We start from the raw sequence: 16,263 nt of genomic DNA, 5'->3' as shown, positions 1-16,263 counted from the left end.
AACAGGGCACAGAAAACCCTCCCACGGCAAAAATAAACTTTGCATCTCTAAACCAGACCGAAGCGGTATGTATCATCACCGCTGCATGTGTCCCCTGGCAAAGATCTGCCCCTGACAAAGGTGGTTGTCAGATGCCATTGTTCCTCTGGAAACAAAGAGAATTATAAGAGAGCAGGATGCTATGAGAAAGCCAACACATAACTTATTCTTCCAGCTGACACAAGCTGTTATTGTTGTCATCAAGCAGCTGCTGCGAACCTCGGGTGCGTGTGTGCATATGGGCATGTAGCTCCTGGACAAATTCCAGATTTAGGGAAAAGTTGCCCTACGCAAGTGCCAGCCTGCACGAAAACTTCAGGGCACAAAAGGCTCCAACTGACCTGCTCAGAACAGCAAGCTGAACCCCCACGTGCATGGCAATCTTTAACCTTAAAGCACAATGAGCTGTACCTTTATTTGGTGGAAATTAGAGCAGGTCTGGTGGCTTCAATGAAATAATTTAAAGCAGCTGGCCAACTGCCCCCTCAAAAGCTAAAAAAAAAAAAAAGCCCAGGTCATCAGTGGCAGCAATTAGTGCCCAGGTGTGGCTGAGGTCTTGATGGCTGATGGAAGTTCTTTGGCCAAGGGTTTTAATAGCAGGGTCAAAACTTGAGCACTTCACCACTCCAATTGCAATTAAAATTTTTTCCTGCTGAAGTTCTGCTCGAAGACAAAAGGTAGTAACTTAAACTGCAGGAGTTTTACTCTATATTAATACTTTTATCTCTAATTAGTTTCCTCTGCTGGAAATTCTGACTAACGTTAGCGCTCGCTCCTGACATAGCAATTGCACAGAGGATTTGGTTTTTGGACCCACCATGGCGTTCCCTTTCACAGCACACCTAGCTATACACAGCACCTTCCCACCCGATGCTTTTTCAAGCTAAAAAAAACTCAACCAAAAAAAAATCACAGAGTTTCATCTAATTAGACCAATGAAGTAGTGATACTAAAAGGCAAAACGATATAGCCAGCATGTGAGTTTATGCTAGTGAGGTTTGGGGTTTTTTTTTGTTTTTTGTTTTTTTTTCCCCTGATAGCACACACAAGGCAGTCCCAGAGCAGCAGCATCCACACGTTCTGCCTTGTCCTTAGGAAATAATTCCCTGCTACATTACTTTGCATTACAGTCCTAGCGTTAGCCTGGGTTACTAACTCATCCCAGCTCCGTGGTGACTGGAGGATGCCTTGGTTTCAGCAGGTTAGCTGGCGAACTCAAGAATACTTGACAGAATTTGCACTCCAGATCTCCTCTCCTCCTTCCTCGGGAGCCATGAGGGCTATGGAGACACAAGCTATGAAAATGCAACGTTTCAAGCTTTGGGTTCTCTCTCTGGGTTTCCTAGTGAGTCCTAACAAACCAGCGTCAAGTTCTGCTGTTTAAAAGGGAAGCTTAAATCAGTTTTTTCATTACATCGTGTGGTTTTCCTGACCACAACCTTTATGTGCATAGGGACAGGTCAAGCGAAAAAAGAAATATTGACACATACGTGGTAAAAACAGCTGTTCAGACAGAATATCAGTAATTGTCTACGGATTTTGGCTTTGTGTAAGAAAAATTTAAAAATAACCCAGAAATATTTGAAATTTTTGTGTGAAAAGGCCCTGTTTTGGTAGAAGAATGAATATGTACAAATATCCATACATGGGATGTTTCACTTTGGATTAGGTGAGGCATTTCAGCCCTCGCCAGTTAGTTCACATAGATACGGTTCGTTCTCCTTCATCAGCCAACCTTCCACATCTCTGCTGCGATGCCAACAAAGGCACCTCTGCCATTCACTTGCTACCGTCAAATGCAAGGGCCGTTATCAGTGTCCACCAAGGATTAGCTGAAGAGCAAGGGAAGGAATTAATTTAATATACATGGTCACATGGGCAGCTTTCAAGCGGTAACACCGTGGTTTAGTAGGCTACCTCGTTTCTAAAGTACATGATTTCAGAAATACATATGCTGCGTATCTTGGAACACGATGCAACAATAACCTCCTTAGCTGCATCTTTCACACCTCCTTTCTGCATCCTCAAAAATCAATTCCGTACGTGGTTTGAATCGGCAGCTTTCACATTTCTTTCAGTCCAGCAAGCAAACTGCGCGGAGAGCTGCTCCACTGCTGTCCAAGGGTGCAGCGGAGGGGGAAAAAGAGCCCAGCCCTGACATCTTCGATTGTACAAATCGCTCCGAGTATAAAAACTGTCTTGCCACTCTGTACTTATTTCAAATTGTTTGAGCAACAGCACCAACACAGGCTCAGTTCTTCCAAATTCATGAATTTTTTCCACCCTATATCCAGATTTCTACAATGAGTTTAGGCTGACCGGGCAGCAGCTTTCATAGTAAGACAAGCTCACAGACCAAGTTTTATGTACGTTACCGTGACAAAGTAGCTTACGTCCTGCGGCCTCACCTTTCCGGATCAGCTACCTGGAGCTGTCTAAAGTTACAGCCGTGCTGTCCTGCGGGTTTACGAACCAGAGTATCTCTCGTTGAATGACACTGCAATTAGCAAGAAAGGGCAACGAGCCTGCAGCCAAGATGGCAGTCAGAGAAAAGGGGCCCTCTCCCCCAAGTGATACCTTTGACCCTCTGGATTATTTGGAGAGCTTTTTTCCAGTCAGGTGGCTCGCTAGTGGAAGGAGAATTGAGTTCTTCACTGTTTATGTTCTTATAAATGAGAGCTGTTCGATTACCTAGCTTGTTTTTCCTGCTCTCTATAAACGTACGCACAGCGAACATCAGTTTGAATGACAATTTTGAGGATGTTGAGTAAAAAAACCGAAGCGACTCTGAATAAAAAGAGGCTTTAAAAGGTCTGGGCACACGAGGCAAGTCACACAATTATTTTTCCATTGTATTTCAGCTCTGTATCACCAGCAGTATTTTTACTCCCTCCATGTCACAGACTGTATAATGTTAATTTTTAACTCTGTGAACCAGAGGACTAGCTTATTTGCTCTCTCCCAAGTTAAGCACAGTTGGATATAAAGCTAAGATCTAAAACCCACGCTGTTACATGAGGATGTCATGAATAAATCAATGAATTCACTGAGCTGAACCAAAGTGGTTGAGGAGAAGATCTGGAATAGACTCCTTTTCATACACAATCCTCAATCTGTTAAAATACCGTACCTCTGTCCTACCCCCTACCTACAGTAGCACAGCTTAGACATGAACATTCATGGCACTGAAAACCACGTAAGCTTTCAACTTACTGAAAATAGAAACTTTTTTGGTACTTGCTACTTGGACATTTCTACCGAGTAAAAGCTATCACCGAGTCTAAACTTCAGGAGTCTTCAGGTGGAAAAAGAAAGATCCCAATCTTTCCCACTGAAGATCTCAAGATAGTTAAGTATTTCCCTGTACTGATTCAACCAACAAAGCAACATCTCCCTGTTTCACCGAGCTCAGACATGCAGCCAGGGCTTTCATCTTCCACAGGACAGGAAAACACCTCTTTCCAGCTGTGACCTGGCCATTTCTCAGTATCTTGTTCCATATTTATCCCCATTACACTTTAAAGCCTGGTTTCAAATTTATTCTTGTAAATTAAAATTAAAATCCTGTCACCACTATGGTCCTTAGCCGAGATGCCACCAGCTATTGAGGAGACTACGGCAGTGTAGAACTTCACCAGGATAATAGCTCAGGTAAGATTAGTCCCAAGGTATTTTAGGACAGAAAAAAACAACTCCGTAAGTTTTCTCACCTTTACTAGGAATTCTGTGGAAAGACATTTAGCTCAGTTCCTCCTATCTTAGGGCACCTAAGTGACAAATATTTCACCTATAACATTTCTTTAGCCTTTTGACTACTACAAATAACTTCTAGACTTGCATCATTTTAAGCATATTCTCCACATACATTAACGTGTTTGCAAATGCAGCCCCACAAAGAAATAGCACTGCTCTTGTGACACTCAGCATCACTACTTTACATAAGTTCTAATGGAATTTATTGCAAAAAATAAATTCTGGTATATTTGGTAATGGATTTATAACATCTAGAAATTAGCAGCCTCTCTGAATTAAGAAAAACAGTACTTCCCACAGAGCCGTAATCTTTGCTAAGGAGGCAGACGTGACCTTACATACAATAGCTCTTCTTATGTGTTTGTTTCTTTACCCTAGAAAGGAATGCATTTTGTAACACTGAAAGTTGTTTTGTTTTTTATTATCAGAACTACAGTTACACTGTATTCGAGAACTTTTATTTCATAGTAGCAAATTAAATAATACACAGTATAGCTCTTCTGATGTGAGGGAAATAAAATTGGAGCAGTTCCAGCCTCTTGAGAATCAGTATGTATGAAAAAGTTTTATTCAGAAAAATATCAGGAAATATCACACCTCCCCTCAATTTCTGGCATGAAACATTAGTACTAGTGAAGTCAAGGCAAAACTCCCACTCTTTTCAGTGAGATTTCTGCCTCAGGTTGAAGCCACTTGAAAAGCCACTGTAAAAGCCCTTTACAGGACGAAACTTTAAAAGAACATGAACTCAAAAACTAGCGTCCCAAGCTTAATCTGAATAGCTGCCCGACAGCTCCCACCCTTTCTAAAACATAGGAAGGTAAATACGGCAAAGTCATCTGAAAAAAAGATAGCATCAAGAGTTTTCAAGATAGTTAAAATATGTGAACCATTTCACAAAAATTTATTTTCCTAACATTTATCCAAAGTTCTCCACAGGTGTACTCCACTGGCCAGCGAGACACTAACCCTCTTTTATCAAATGAGCTAATTTGTGTTCTGCAAAATAATTGTATTTTGCAAACAGACAAGACACATTGCAGCTTCTCAAGCTTTTTTAATCCTCTTGATGAGAAAAAAAAAAAAAAGACTGAAGTAATACAGCTTTCTTGGACAGTAGAGTGGAGCTCAAGAACCTGGGCTCTGGAAAGACAGCACAGATTCCATGACAAAGTGATAAACAAATCCTGCCTCAAGTTCAACCTTGGAATGTGCGCAGGATAGAGCTCACAGTGCTGACAATGATGGTAGGTAAGCAAGACCACCTCCGACTTGCTGGCTTAGTGAATGAATTTGGAGTAGACAGCACTCACTTCTCCACTGGAAAGTCTTCCTCACGTCCACCTCCGTGATCCGCCAAAGTTATGGGCTGGCAGCAGTCATTAACAAGGACAGATACAGGCACTTGGTAAAGGATCTGGTTCTAAACCCCGTTAAAGCCAACAAAAAGACTTTGGTGATAACCCTGAGTAGGGAATAGAATTAGTATACAAACCTAGAACAAGTTTTAAATCATACTTGGAAAAAGACACAACAATTAAACCCCGTAGCTACCTGACAGGAAGCTAAACCCCTCAGATCATCATCTCGCGCAGCCATTATCCAGACAAAAGCTGCACTACATTTTGACGGAGTCAAGACGGAAGGATTCCCATTGGTGCATGAAGTGGCACAGCCACTGTGGTGGTGTACTAACAAATGGCCCCCATAACCGACTGCAATGACATTAAAATCTAGTTTATTTCTTTGTCTCTGCAGCGAGGCAGCTGATAGTTCTGGTATTTCAGGCGCCTTGCATTTTCTTCCCTTCAGTGACTTCAACTGACCTGATTGTTTTTATGATACCTGAAGAGACTGACTAGTTTACTGAAACCTTCCTGTTAAAATATTTTTATAATTGCAATAATTGATCATAATTGCTCTCTGCACAGGCATTTCAAAATTCCAGAGACAAGTCTAAATTGCATCCAAGTACAGGAAAACAATGATGATATCCAAGTATTGCCCTATTATCTTTTTTTTCCCACAATGTATTTAATGACCTAAGAAAGTTACAAAAGCAACTTTAAATTACATTTACATATATAAGCTAATTAAATACACTTAGCTAACACCGAGAAAATAAAATCCCAAGCAACATGAGGACAAAAAACATTAAGAGATGACTGATTCTAGAGTAATTTAAGACTTTTTACTGAGTCTCTGGATGTAGCAGTCAAGTGAACACTTCCCTACTGAAGTATTGTAGTTAGAGACCACAGAAAGCTTATCTCATTATTCTCATTTTAGAACAGCAAATGAGTGATTAGTCCAGCATTAACTTCTGCAGTTTTTATAAAGTGCTGTATTCTGGGAGAACAATTTTATTACTTATTCCACTTTTTTGCCACTTACTTATTCCAGTAAGTGGCAAAATTCCTAGAAACTTGAGCGGCATCTGGATTTTTAATACTAACAGCACAGATTTGTTAAGACACTGAAAGACAAAACAGTTAAGAAGCGTGGCTTGTAAGACAGTATTAAAGAAGGATAGGCAGATAGCTATATACATGTGTGTTTAAACTCATTCAAGATGAAGGAAACTCACAGCTTAAAACTCATATGGCACAAAAAGGTATCTGTTTGAATGTTGTCAATTAATATTCCAAGTCACATGTGGTGAACACGTATTCACAAAGACTAAAATAAATAACAGCTACTTTATTAGTTAAGAATACTTTAAAGTGTGGCATTTCCTGACAATGCTTAGAAACAATCATCAAGTAAAAGAATGCAAAGGTCATAAGAACTTGTGAAACCCTGATGACTGCTAATTTCCACTTAGTTTTCTCATGATAGGGCTGTCAGGTTCAGCATTAGTGAAAATACTTCCTACAACCACATGAGTACCCCAGATGTTATGACGAATAACTTTGCAGCAGCCAAGGTCATCAACGGAAAATCCAAAGTGGCGATAGCGTTCATCTGTTTCAAACAGAGTGTTGTTTGTGTAAGGTCCAAAAAACTAGGTAGAAAGAGAGAGAATTTTTCACGTGAACATTTCCAAGAGCATTTAAAATGCCAGAACTACCCGCTTTTAAAACAAAACCCCAAGTCACGAAGTACCAGTTACATCTGTTGTAGGAAATTTTATGTACAGTTTTATTCACGAAATCTACACAGGAAAGTAAGCAGAGCACCTGTGGTTATACTGGTATCCCATATTTAAAGATTTTCCTTCATCACTGACAGAGCGCTGAAGGCATACCACTGTGCTTGAACGTCTAGTCAATGATACATACAAAAAACCTCAAGTGCTTTGGAAAGGTTCTGCTACTTCCACAGGCATTAAGGATAGAACCCTTCTGTGAAATAGCAAAAATAAGATACGTACCCTTTCAATGAGCGCCCTATAAAGAAAGATGCTTTAAGAGCAAAAGTGCGTGTAAATTGAAAATGGGTATTTCAGTTGCTTTATGTCAGGAGGAAGCTTCTGACCAAAAGCCTACTCGTTGATGAACAGGTTATCGGTAAGGATGTTACTACTGAATTGGAGCCTGAAGACAGAACCCTACTGTCATCAATCTGTAACTATTCCCTAAATGCACGGAATTTCTGGGAAGCTTTTAAGCACTATACACACCTTCAACTGCCTGTTCGCCTTATAAACATCCCCTGTTAAACCTATTTGCCCCTGTTGACAAAATAAATCACTGCCTTTCACAGCATTTGTAAATAAAAACCCACCAAACTGAGCTTTGTCATGATTATGTTCAACTATGATACGGTTTTAACAGTTAGTTCTCAGACAAAAATACATATGCACTCAAGCTTTGATAGAAGCTTTCTCAATTCTCTCTTCTAAGTTTTAAGACTCTTTATGTTTCACAGATGTCTTGGTAAGAAAGTGTCAGCTCCTCCAGAGAACTGCTGTAACTTCATAATGAATGCCAACACTGTTTAATAGGAATAAGCTATTAATTTTTTTCCAACAAAGTAACAAAGATACTATTAACTATGGCAAAGAGACTTTTTTAAACCCTCCATCTACACAAATAAGTGTCAGGACTCCCAAGCTATCTTGGGAGGGCATACCCAGGCTATTGTGCAGTCACCAAGAGCTCTTGGGCATAAAACTTCCACAGTTAACTAAAATTCAACTTCATTGCTGAACAATGTTCTCTAAAGCGTCAGCTGTCATTGCAGCTGGCAAGGTATGGGAACTGGCTCAGGGTTGCTATCCTAGCTTAGTTTATGAAAGGAATTATCCTACGGTAACAGCTTTTGAGCCATACGAAAAAGCTGGATTTAACCCCTACAGAACACAAATGCCACTGCTAGTTAAGACATAGCGGTGTCCACTGCATATTCCACACAGCACATAACTTACTGCCAGTCCTGAGGATGGATCAATGAAGTCAGCCCAATAGCCTTCAGAACAAATTGCATAGCAAATTTCCTTGGCACCATTAATGAACTTAAAGAAAATAAAGGGAAAGAAGGATATCAAATGAGATTTTTGTTACATACATACACACACATCAGAACACATACAAAATATTCTGAAAACGAACAATCACAGATTTCTTTTGGCCTCTACTAATAAATGAGAAATTCAGCATACTTTCAATAAAAATATTAATAATATTAAGAGGATTAGAATAAATGGCATACATTAGGATACCCCAATCATATGAGATTTAAAAGTGATCCTTGTGCCAGTCAGTAATGGACTAACAACCTGTACAAAGAATAATGTAATTGCTTTGACTATTCATGCAGATTGCAATCATACCTGTTACTCTCTTTAAGAAGTCAACCATGACCTCAGGTATTTCTGTGTTATTTCCACGAGTTACAGATCTCACCTAACTCCACAAATCTGACACTAAATGTAGCATTAAATATATTAAAAACATAGTTTTGCTGTAAGGTCTTATCTCAGCCAACAGGGCACTATTACGTAGCCCTTCCTGCATTATGAATGTTTAACTGGAAATGATTTTAAAGAATGTTATAGTTTTGCATCATAATAGTAAACAGTTCCATAAGCACTTGACTTTTACACAAATCTACACCAATTCTCTTGTTTTAATAAACTGGCGGTCAGGATGGATAATGATTTCAAACTCTCCCACTATTTGACAATCCAAGTTGTAGCTCATGTTTCAATTACACTGGAGGACACCAGCTGATGTTCCTGTAAATAGTATTTCCAATTAAGCAACATGCCAAGCCAAGAAGTTCCCTGTTCTGTGAGGCATCATCAAAAACCTCCCTTTTCTGAAGAGACAGCTTAAAGAATCTACTTTTTTTTGTAGCAAACTTTTCACCTCAGCTAATTTTAGAAATTAAGCTGCTTTTTTTGTTTGTTTGTTTGTATTTTTTTTTAAATCTTTGGTGTTGAGTTGCAGTTATTTCTTTGTCAGATACAGAAGAAAATCCAACCAGGTAGATTTAAAGCTGTGTTCCTGTATTCTGACACCAAAATACAGGGCACAAAATAATTACACAACCTACAGATTACACAGCACATTTTTTCCACAGAGAAATCAGCAACAACATGAGATGTCAGTTATGTGCCTTTAATCACGCAGATCAGCAGTTTTCAACCCATGAGGGCCAGCAGGGACCTATAGAAAACTTCTGAAGAAACCTGCAAAGGTGAGTGAGGAAAAAACCCCACAAAAGTCGAGATATGCGATGGTTCTAAAACCATCCAGGCACTGAAAAATATGAAAAATATGTCCAAGTGCAAAAACCTTAATGGCTGAATACACTGAGCTAGAGTAAAGCACAAACAGAACTCACATAGCTTCCTCAAAATGTGAAACAAATTTCCTAATCTCATAAAAAAGAAATATTTCTAACTCCAGAATAAATGTAATACTTTATTCACTTTCAGTGATAAAAATCAGATTGTTCTCTGTAATTAGTGCCCTCAGCAGCTGAAGGTTTCAAATTTATAGAAATATTATTATAGTTACTCAGCTTCAGTCCCTTAATGGTCCAAAATAAGGGGAGTTTATCCTTTGCAGTAATCTGTTCTGTATTTTGAGGTTTGATGGCTCTGATGATTAACTATGTAAATTAAGTCACAAATGTACGTAAGCCATCTGAAGACAGCACTTTAGGCATTACATTTCTGATACAGTACATCTTTTGATCCAGTGTCGTAACAACCCCTCAGCAATCACTGAAGAGTGCGGTTAATAAACACTTGAGATTCATGACTGTAAACATTTAGATTTGGCTGTACATAACCCTCATTACTTTAGCACAAGCCTCTCACATTAAATTAGTATTTTTAAGACTACTTCTAACCATCTAAGGAGCAAACAAACAGACCATTTTCTTGTGAACTTGCTGTTAGTAACCTTTAGGCCGGGAGGTTACATCCAACATCCTAACACCCCTACCACGACTATATTAGACTTGACAGGGAGGTGCACAAGGAAGAAAGATGCCAATTAACATATAATTAGACCAGATTACAATGCCAAAGACCAACAGACCATAAATAATTCAAAGAGAAGAACGCACTAAAATGAAGGGAATTTTAATTTGTGTGTAATCTTTACGTTGATCCTTCAGACCGCTTCTTCCTTTTTCGTGGTAACCCTTACACTGCTTTACACAGGCCACATTTGCAATTTACAGGATTGCAAAGGACATTACCAGACTATTTTCAAACATAAATAGGGCCCTCACTATACAATGAAAATCCTATAGGATTATTTTTACTAGTTTTAGAAAAATTGTAATAAATAGTATCTAGAAATGTATTGTGAGGTGCTAAGAAAAGAATGCCAGCAGTGGCAAATGGTGACACCTGCTGGAGTACACACCAAAAAAACCCTGAAAAATCTGAAATAAAGCGATTTTGAGAGAGCCCTCTCGTGGCAACGCAACAAGAAGACAAAGTTCACGAGGATGGTTAAGATGTAATAAATATAACTGATACCCGGGCTAAAAGCACTAACTGTACGCATTATCAGAATGGGAAAAAAAAAAAAAACAAACAGAGCAACCACTTTTTACAAGTAGGACACACTCACGGACAGACTCCACACTGGAATCTCAGCTACACCACAGAAAAACGACGAGAGCAGCGAAATCCTACAAAATGCACCACACTAAAGTTGATGTAAAGGGAGAAAATAGTTGCTGCCCTTTACCTGCAACAGGACAACAATCAATTATCTTTATTAATTTACTGCAGCATTTTATAATATTTTAGCATATTTCTGACTCATCTCACTATAAAGAATGTAATGGTTCTATGAGACATTTCATGTAGAGTAGTGAAAAAGCTACAAAGCTGGAAAAAAGTTGGCTCCATTTTATCAGTAAGAGAACCTAGGATTAGCTCAAAAATGCTCTAAAAAGTAACACAGTATATTACTACCAGAGCTAGAAATGGACCGAAATACACACATAGTTGACAAAAAGATTCATCTACAAACAAAAGTAAACTGATGCTCATGTTAGCTACTTACATTTTCTAACAACATTTCTCTCTCATCCTCCACTTCTTGACTCCATACAGTCATATCATTTTTAGTCTTCTGGGTGACAGTTAACACCGTTAAACAGTTGGCATTCACTTCTGGAAACATCGACTCAAAGTCTAAAAAAAGTGAAACCGGCATGTTATGGCTTGCTCTTGCATTTTACTTAGGGTTTTTCAGTTTTAGACAAGTTATTGGCCCTACTTTAGAGCCTTCCTTTGATTTAAATCCAAGAAACATCTGTGTTTTCCACGTCAGATTCAGCAACCAGCATGCTGATTTGAAAACCCGACATTGGTTTTGTGGCAACTAATGTACCTTTGTAAGGTCCTGTTAAAAGCAACTTAGAGAGGGGAGTTTGCTATTTCAAGACCTCCTATTTAATTGCAAGATGGTGAAAGCCCCACTACTCTGTACGTTTCAGAAGGTGCACAGAAGTGTCTTTCTTTGCAAAGATATAAAACCAAGTATAATAATATTTTAGCATTTTGAATTGACGACCACAGTTCTGCAAACATGCGAGAACTGGCTAAGTCACACTACCTGACACACAGTGAATTTTACATTAAATCTTTCAGTAGAAATGTCCCAGATCTACTTCCTAGGACATGACGGCAGACTCAGTATCAGTAGCATACTATCGGTATGAGTTGTGACGGTTCCTCCCCCGGAGCAGAAAAGGTCCAAATCCATCATGATTCCCTCTCTACATCATCTGTTGGACTACAAAGGGCAATGCATGTGAAGCAGGGAAGTCATGTTTAGGCTTCATGGAGCCTTGTTTTCAGTGTGGGAGGAAAAAAGTGCTTTCCAGAATTAAAAGTCTAAAGGCTCATTCTTTCTTAGTCTCTGAAAAGTCTGCTCTCTTCAGCGTCTAGACCAGGACTTCAGTCAGATTTCAGTCTCCTCTCGCTTTCAGTACATCACTTGTAAAATCAGAAGGTTTTATTCAAATTTAATTTCAATCATTTCCTTCTTGAGCAATTTAAAGAAAGATAAAAAACCAATGCTTTCAGAAGTTTCATTAATTTCAATTTCCCGTTGTACTAAGCAGCAGTGCCAAAAGATTTGATTTTGTCACAAACTGGTTTTTGGATAGTGAAAAATCCACTCCAAAATCTACCTGACGCTAAAGAAAGCAGCTGAAAGTCACTCCCCACCCCAGCTGACCTTGAATTTAAATGGCAATCAATTCTATATGAAATACCAAGTATTGTCAACAGCAAAGTTTTACTTCTTGTTTTATAGTATGTATTTTTCTTTTGTAAAATATTAACTCTGTGTAACCCTTTTCTACTACACGTTCTGTGGCATCAATTACATCAGAGTGTTTACTTACATATTTTTACATTTTTAAAAAAAGACGTAATTTCTCGGCTGTCAATAAAAGTGAAAAATATACCTTTTCGTAACAGTTCAGGACAAGCTTGTACTGCACATTCTACCTTTGCATTTTCAAAATAAGTTTCAGCGTTATTTATTTGCTGTTTCTGTGGAACATCAGCACCCTGAGAAAAATGAAAATTGTAACTTTCTAATTCGTTAATATACAACAGTAATAAATTTCTACTATGTTTTTGTGACTAAATATCCACCGATACACTCAAGCAGTTTCACAGAAAGATGATTTGCAATGAGACTTAATTTTTTTCAAATATTAAAATTGGAACAGATATAGGTACTACATACTACTTAAACCTCTACAGAAATTTTAAGTTTTGTATTTTATTGTAACTGTATTATCTCAAAGCCTTAACCAATACAGAAATTTTTGAAAAAATATCCTTCTGGAACAATGGCCTTAAGTATTCAATACAACAGCAATTCATAGATTTCACATATACACACATTACCTGAGCCAGAATAAAACCTTAAAAGTTACACAACAGTTCTAGAGTTCTTAATTAACAGCATTTTCAGTGGTAGCTGTTGTAGCTCAAGAAGCAGAATGGTTTTCCAATAATACCATTTTTATCCTTTATACTTTTTTAGTTCTACAGCTTCTTAAAAAAAAACAAACCACACAAAAACCAAAAAAAACAAACCTCAACAGATTTTTCTGGGTATGTTACAAATGGAGCACCTTTAAGTTAGATATCTAACATTTAAGCTTAAAAGGCCCTGAAGACGATAATAACAACAACTGCCTCCTTTGGGATAGCAATTGTTATTTAACAGGTGCAGAATACCTTAATACAGTTTTCTGAGCTCTAACTATGCCATAATTTAAAATGCATTTCAGTAAGTTTTTCCAAGACTGATATTACAATGTTGAGTAGTACATTAAGTCCTACGTAATACTTGTTTGTATCTGAAAGTTCTCCCTAGAGAAAACTATTACACTGAAAACACAGTGTGGCTAGCATTTTTGTTCTAGAAGTTAACAATCAAGACCAGGAAAAAAAAAACCACAAAACCAAAACCCAAACCATCAGAAAATAAACACAACAATAGACAAACAACAGACATTAACTGCAGTTTCAATACATGTTTCCACATGTACCTTGCATTACGATCGCAATGTCACTGGGACTGATCGGTTGGTACTTGAAGCCTGACAAGCCATCCTAACTATAGGATGCTTCTCTTACTATGAATGGTAGTTCATTGTGATTTCTTGTCTACTACTCCCATTCTATCTGGCTAAACACCACTTACATAGTCCATACGCTTACCAGGCATGCTATCATCAAGAGACTACAGCCATTTTCCAAAGATCAATACCGCTTTCCGATACCGATAGGCTGGCAGGCCCATTTCCATTGCTCAGATAAAACTAATACATGAATCTCAGGTACACAGAGGTGACAGAAGTCTGACATTTCTCCAACTGGTTCAAGGGTTGGTGCATGAGCATCAGCAGCACTGAGCTTTTCTCCTGCTTGTTGCAGCAACCTACGGGAGGTTCTGGTATTCAACTGATCTCCTCATTCAAATTTGGGTCCTCTCCCCAGATGAGTAGTTTAGCATTTTCGTTAGCTAAATGTTGTTCACGGATTCCTAAACATCACCGGTATGAAGCAGAGCAGACTCTGACTCTGAATACCAGTTCCAAAACCTCCCTCTGCTCTTTCCAGTTTCTCCCTCCCATTCTGGACAGCAACAGCTGCACCAATCATTTTATTATCGAAGTAATCTTGCTAGAAAGCAGACATGCATTCAGTGCACCTAGTTTGCACTAAACAAACCAAAGACCAGAATTTTCTGTTGGGCTTTCAACGGAAAGTATGATCTACACAAGCTGAAAACAGAATCTGGGGAGCTCACCAGAAGCTTAGGTTTTCTGAACACTTTGGAATACAATGCTACATTTACAAAAAACACTACACAGCATTTTTACAATGGAGATTTGATAGCTGACTTCAAAAGTCTGAGCATGTCGCAAACTCAGAGAGCCTGGAAAGTTGAGTCAGCAGCTAGCAGTACTAAACATTTGTTGAAACACTGTGATCACGTTAAGAATTACCAAGCTGCTTGTTGTTAACAATGCACCTAACTCGCTGCAAGCTCTGCCATCGCCCAAATGTAGTCTCATTGTGAGACCTGAGGTTCAGGCAGGTTGATCTGCTTCTCCTGTGTGAATTCAATGGTTGTCAGAACTAAGCAGGTAGATCTAACCACTGTCCAAACTATGCAAGTCCAGATCCACTAAATGAAATACTGTAGAAACTAACAATTCCATTTGATAAAAGGTGGTGAGACTTGGCAAACAGCAAGTTGTGAAACTAAGTTTTCTTCTCCCATATCCATATAATTAAGTCATTACTAAAATGCTATTTCACCAAGCACTGCCTAGACATAGTGTCAGAAAACCCACACCCTGACATGTTTCCTACTCCTAAAAGAAAAAACTTCAGCGAGGTTCTATGTAATCTCCCGGTCGAAGTTCATCTTTCAAAACCATCTAGAAAATCAACAATATCTTTTTTTTTCAGAGAAAGAGAGATTAATTATGTTTCTCTTAGACAAGAAATACCAGTTTCACATAGAAGCAGCCTGTTCTTACCTGAAACTCATTTATGTATTGTGCCATTACAAATTCATGCCTTTCACTTGCTGAAGGCTCTGCTAATATATCAGGGAGACTTTTTGAAACTTGGCTTTTTTTCTGAGAAGCAGTGCCATTTAGGTGACAGTCAAAACCAATATTACCAGGCAACTGGAATCTCTGGTCTTGAGGACCAAATGGACCCATTACTTCATCTGGCCATACAGTTCTTGGACCTGCAAAAGTCAAGGTCTTGCTTTAGTCACCACATCTAAAAAGAAAGAGGGAAAAAAAAAAAAAAAAAATCCTCTCCCATACAAATATCTGTGTTTGATCACAATCACATATAACCAAAGTAACCACAATGCACAAGCAGAAGTAAGGGCCTGACATAAAAAGCACACTTCAGAATTCCCAAATTTATACAGGGTGCAAAGTTCTGACAGCACATGAATTCAAAGAAAATGAATTTGCTTTTTCTTACATAAATCAGGAGGTGTAGCGGCAACATGAGGCTCGTCTGAGCCAGAGGAACCTGCTGTAGAAAAAGCCTTGGGGTTTACAACTCTTTTGACTAAGGAATAAACCCCTGGTAGGTAGGTGACCAATCTTGCTCTGTTACAGAGCACCTGAGAAGAGAAAAACAAAATAAGTATTACATACTGCTAGCAAAAATACTACTTTAAGTACAGCTTTCTGGGTAACAACAGAAATCCTCACTCAATAAATAAATTACAATTTTAATTATGATCAATTGTGTTTCTGTAAAATCAAGTTTTAAAAGTATTTTATTATTACTTTTATATTTTAGTAGTAATACTATTCTAAGTAAAGGAAAAGCCTCGAAAACACTTATTGAAAGGCCTCCTCATGTGAGGAAAAACCCCTGAAAAGTTTAAATAGCACCACCGAAACCCCAAACCCACATTAAGTTATGGATGAGGATTGTTCCCATGATTATTTCCATGCATGTCATTGCTTCCATGATTGTCA

General features: G+C 38.4%; 1 protein-coding gene across 1 annotated transcript; it reads right to left on the bottom strand.

Moving 5' to 3' along the window:
- Positions 1–6,322: 6,322 nt before the first annotated feature.
- On the bottom strand, positions 6,323–15,899 carry MMADHC (methylmalonic aciduria (cobalamin deficiency) cblD type, with homocystinuria; the record flags this gene model as incomplete). Its single annotated transcript, XM_009704715.1, has 6 exons — positions 6,323–6,796; positions 8,162–8,248; positions 11,271–11,401; positions 12,685–12,790; positions 15,289–15,506; positions 15,755–15,899. Coding segments are annotated over 6 exons (882 nt in total), but the record flags the coding sequence as incomplete, so codon positions are not given.
- Positions 15,900–16,263: the final 364 nt, after the last annotated feature.

The sequence above is a fragment of the Cariama cristata genome, unplaced genomic scaffold (genome assembly GCF_000690535.1).
Source record: "Cariama cristata isolate BGI_N322 unplaced genomic scaffold, ASM69053v1 scaffold6037, whole genome shotgun sequence".
Lineage (NCBI taxonomy): Eukaryota > Metazoa > Chordata > Aves > Cariamiformes > Cariamidae > Cariama > Cariama cristata.
Note: the sequence above shows the minus strand (reverse complement) of the source record. Positions and strands in the feature narration are given on the sequence as shown.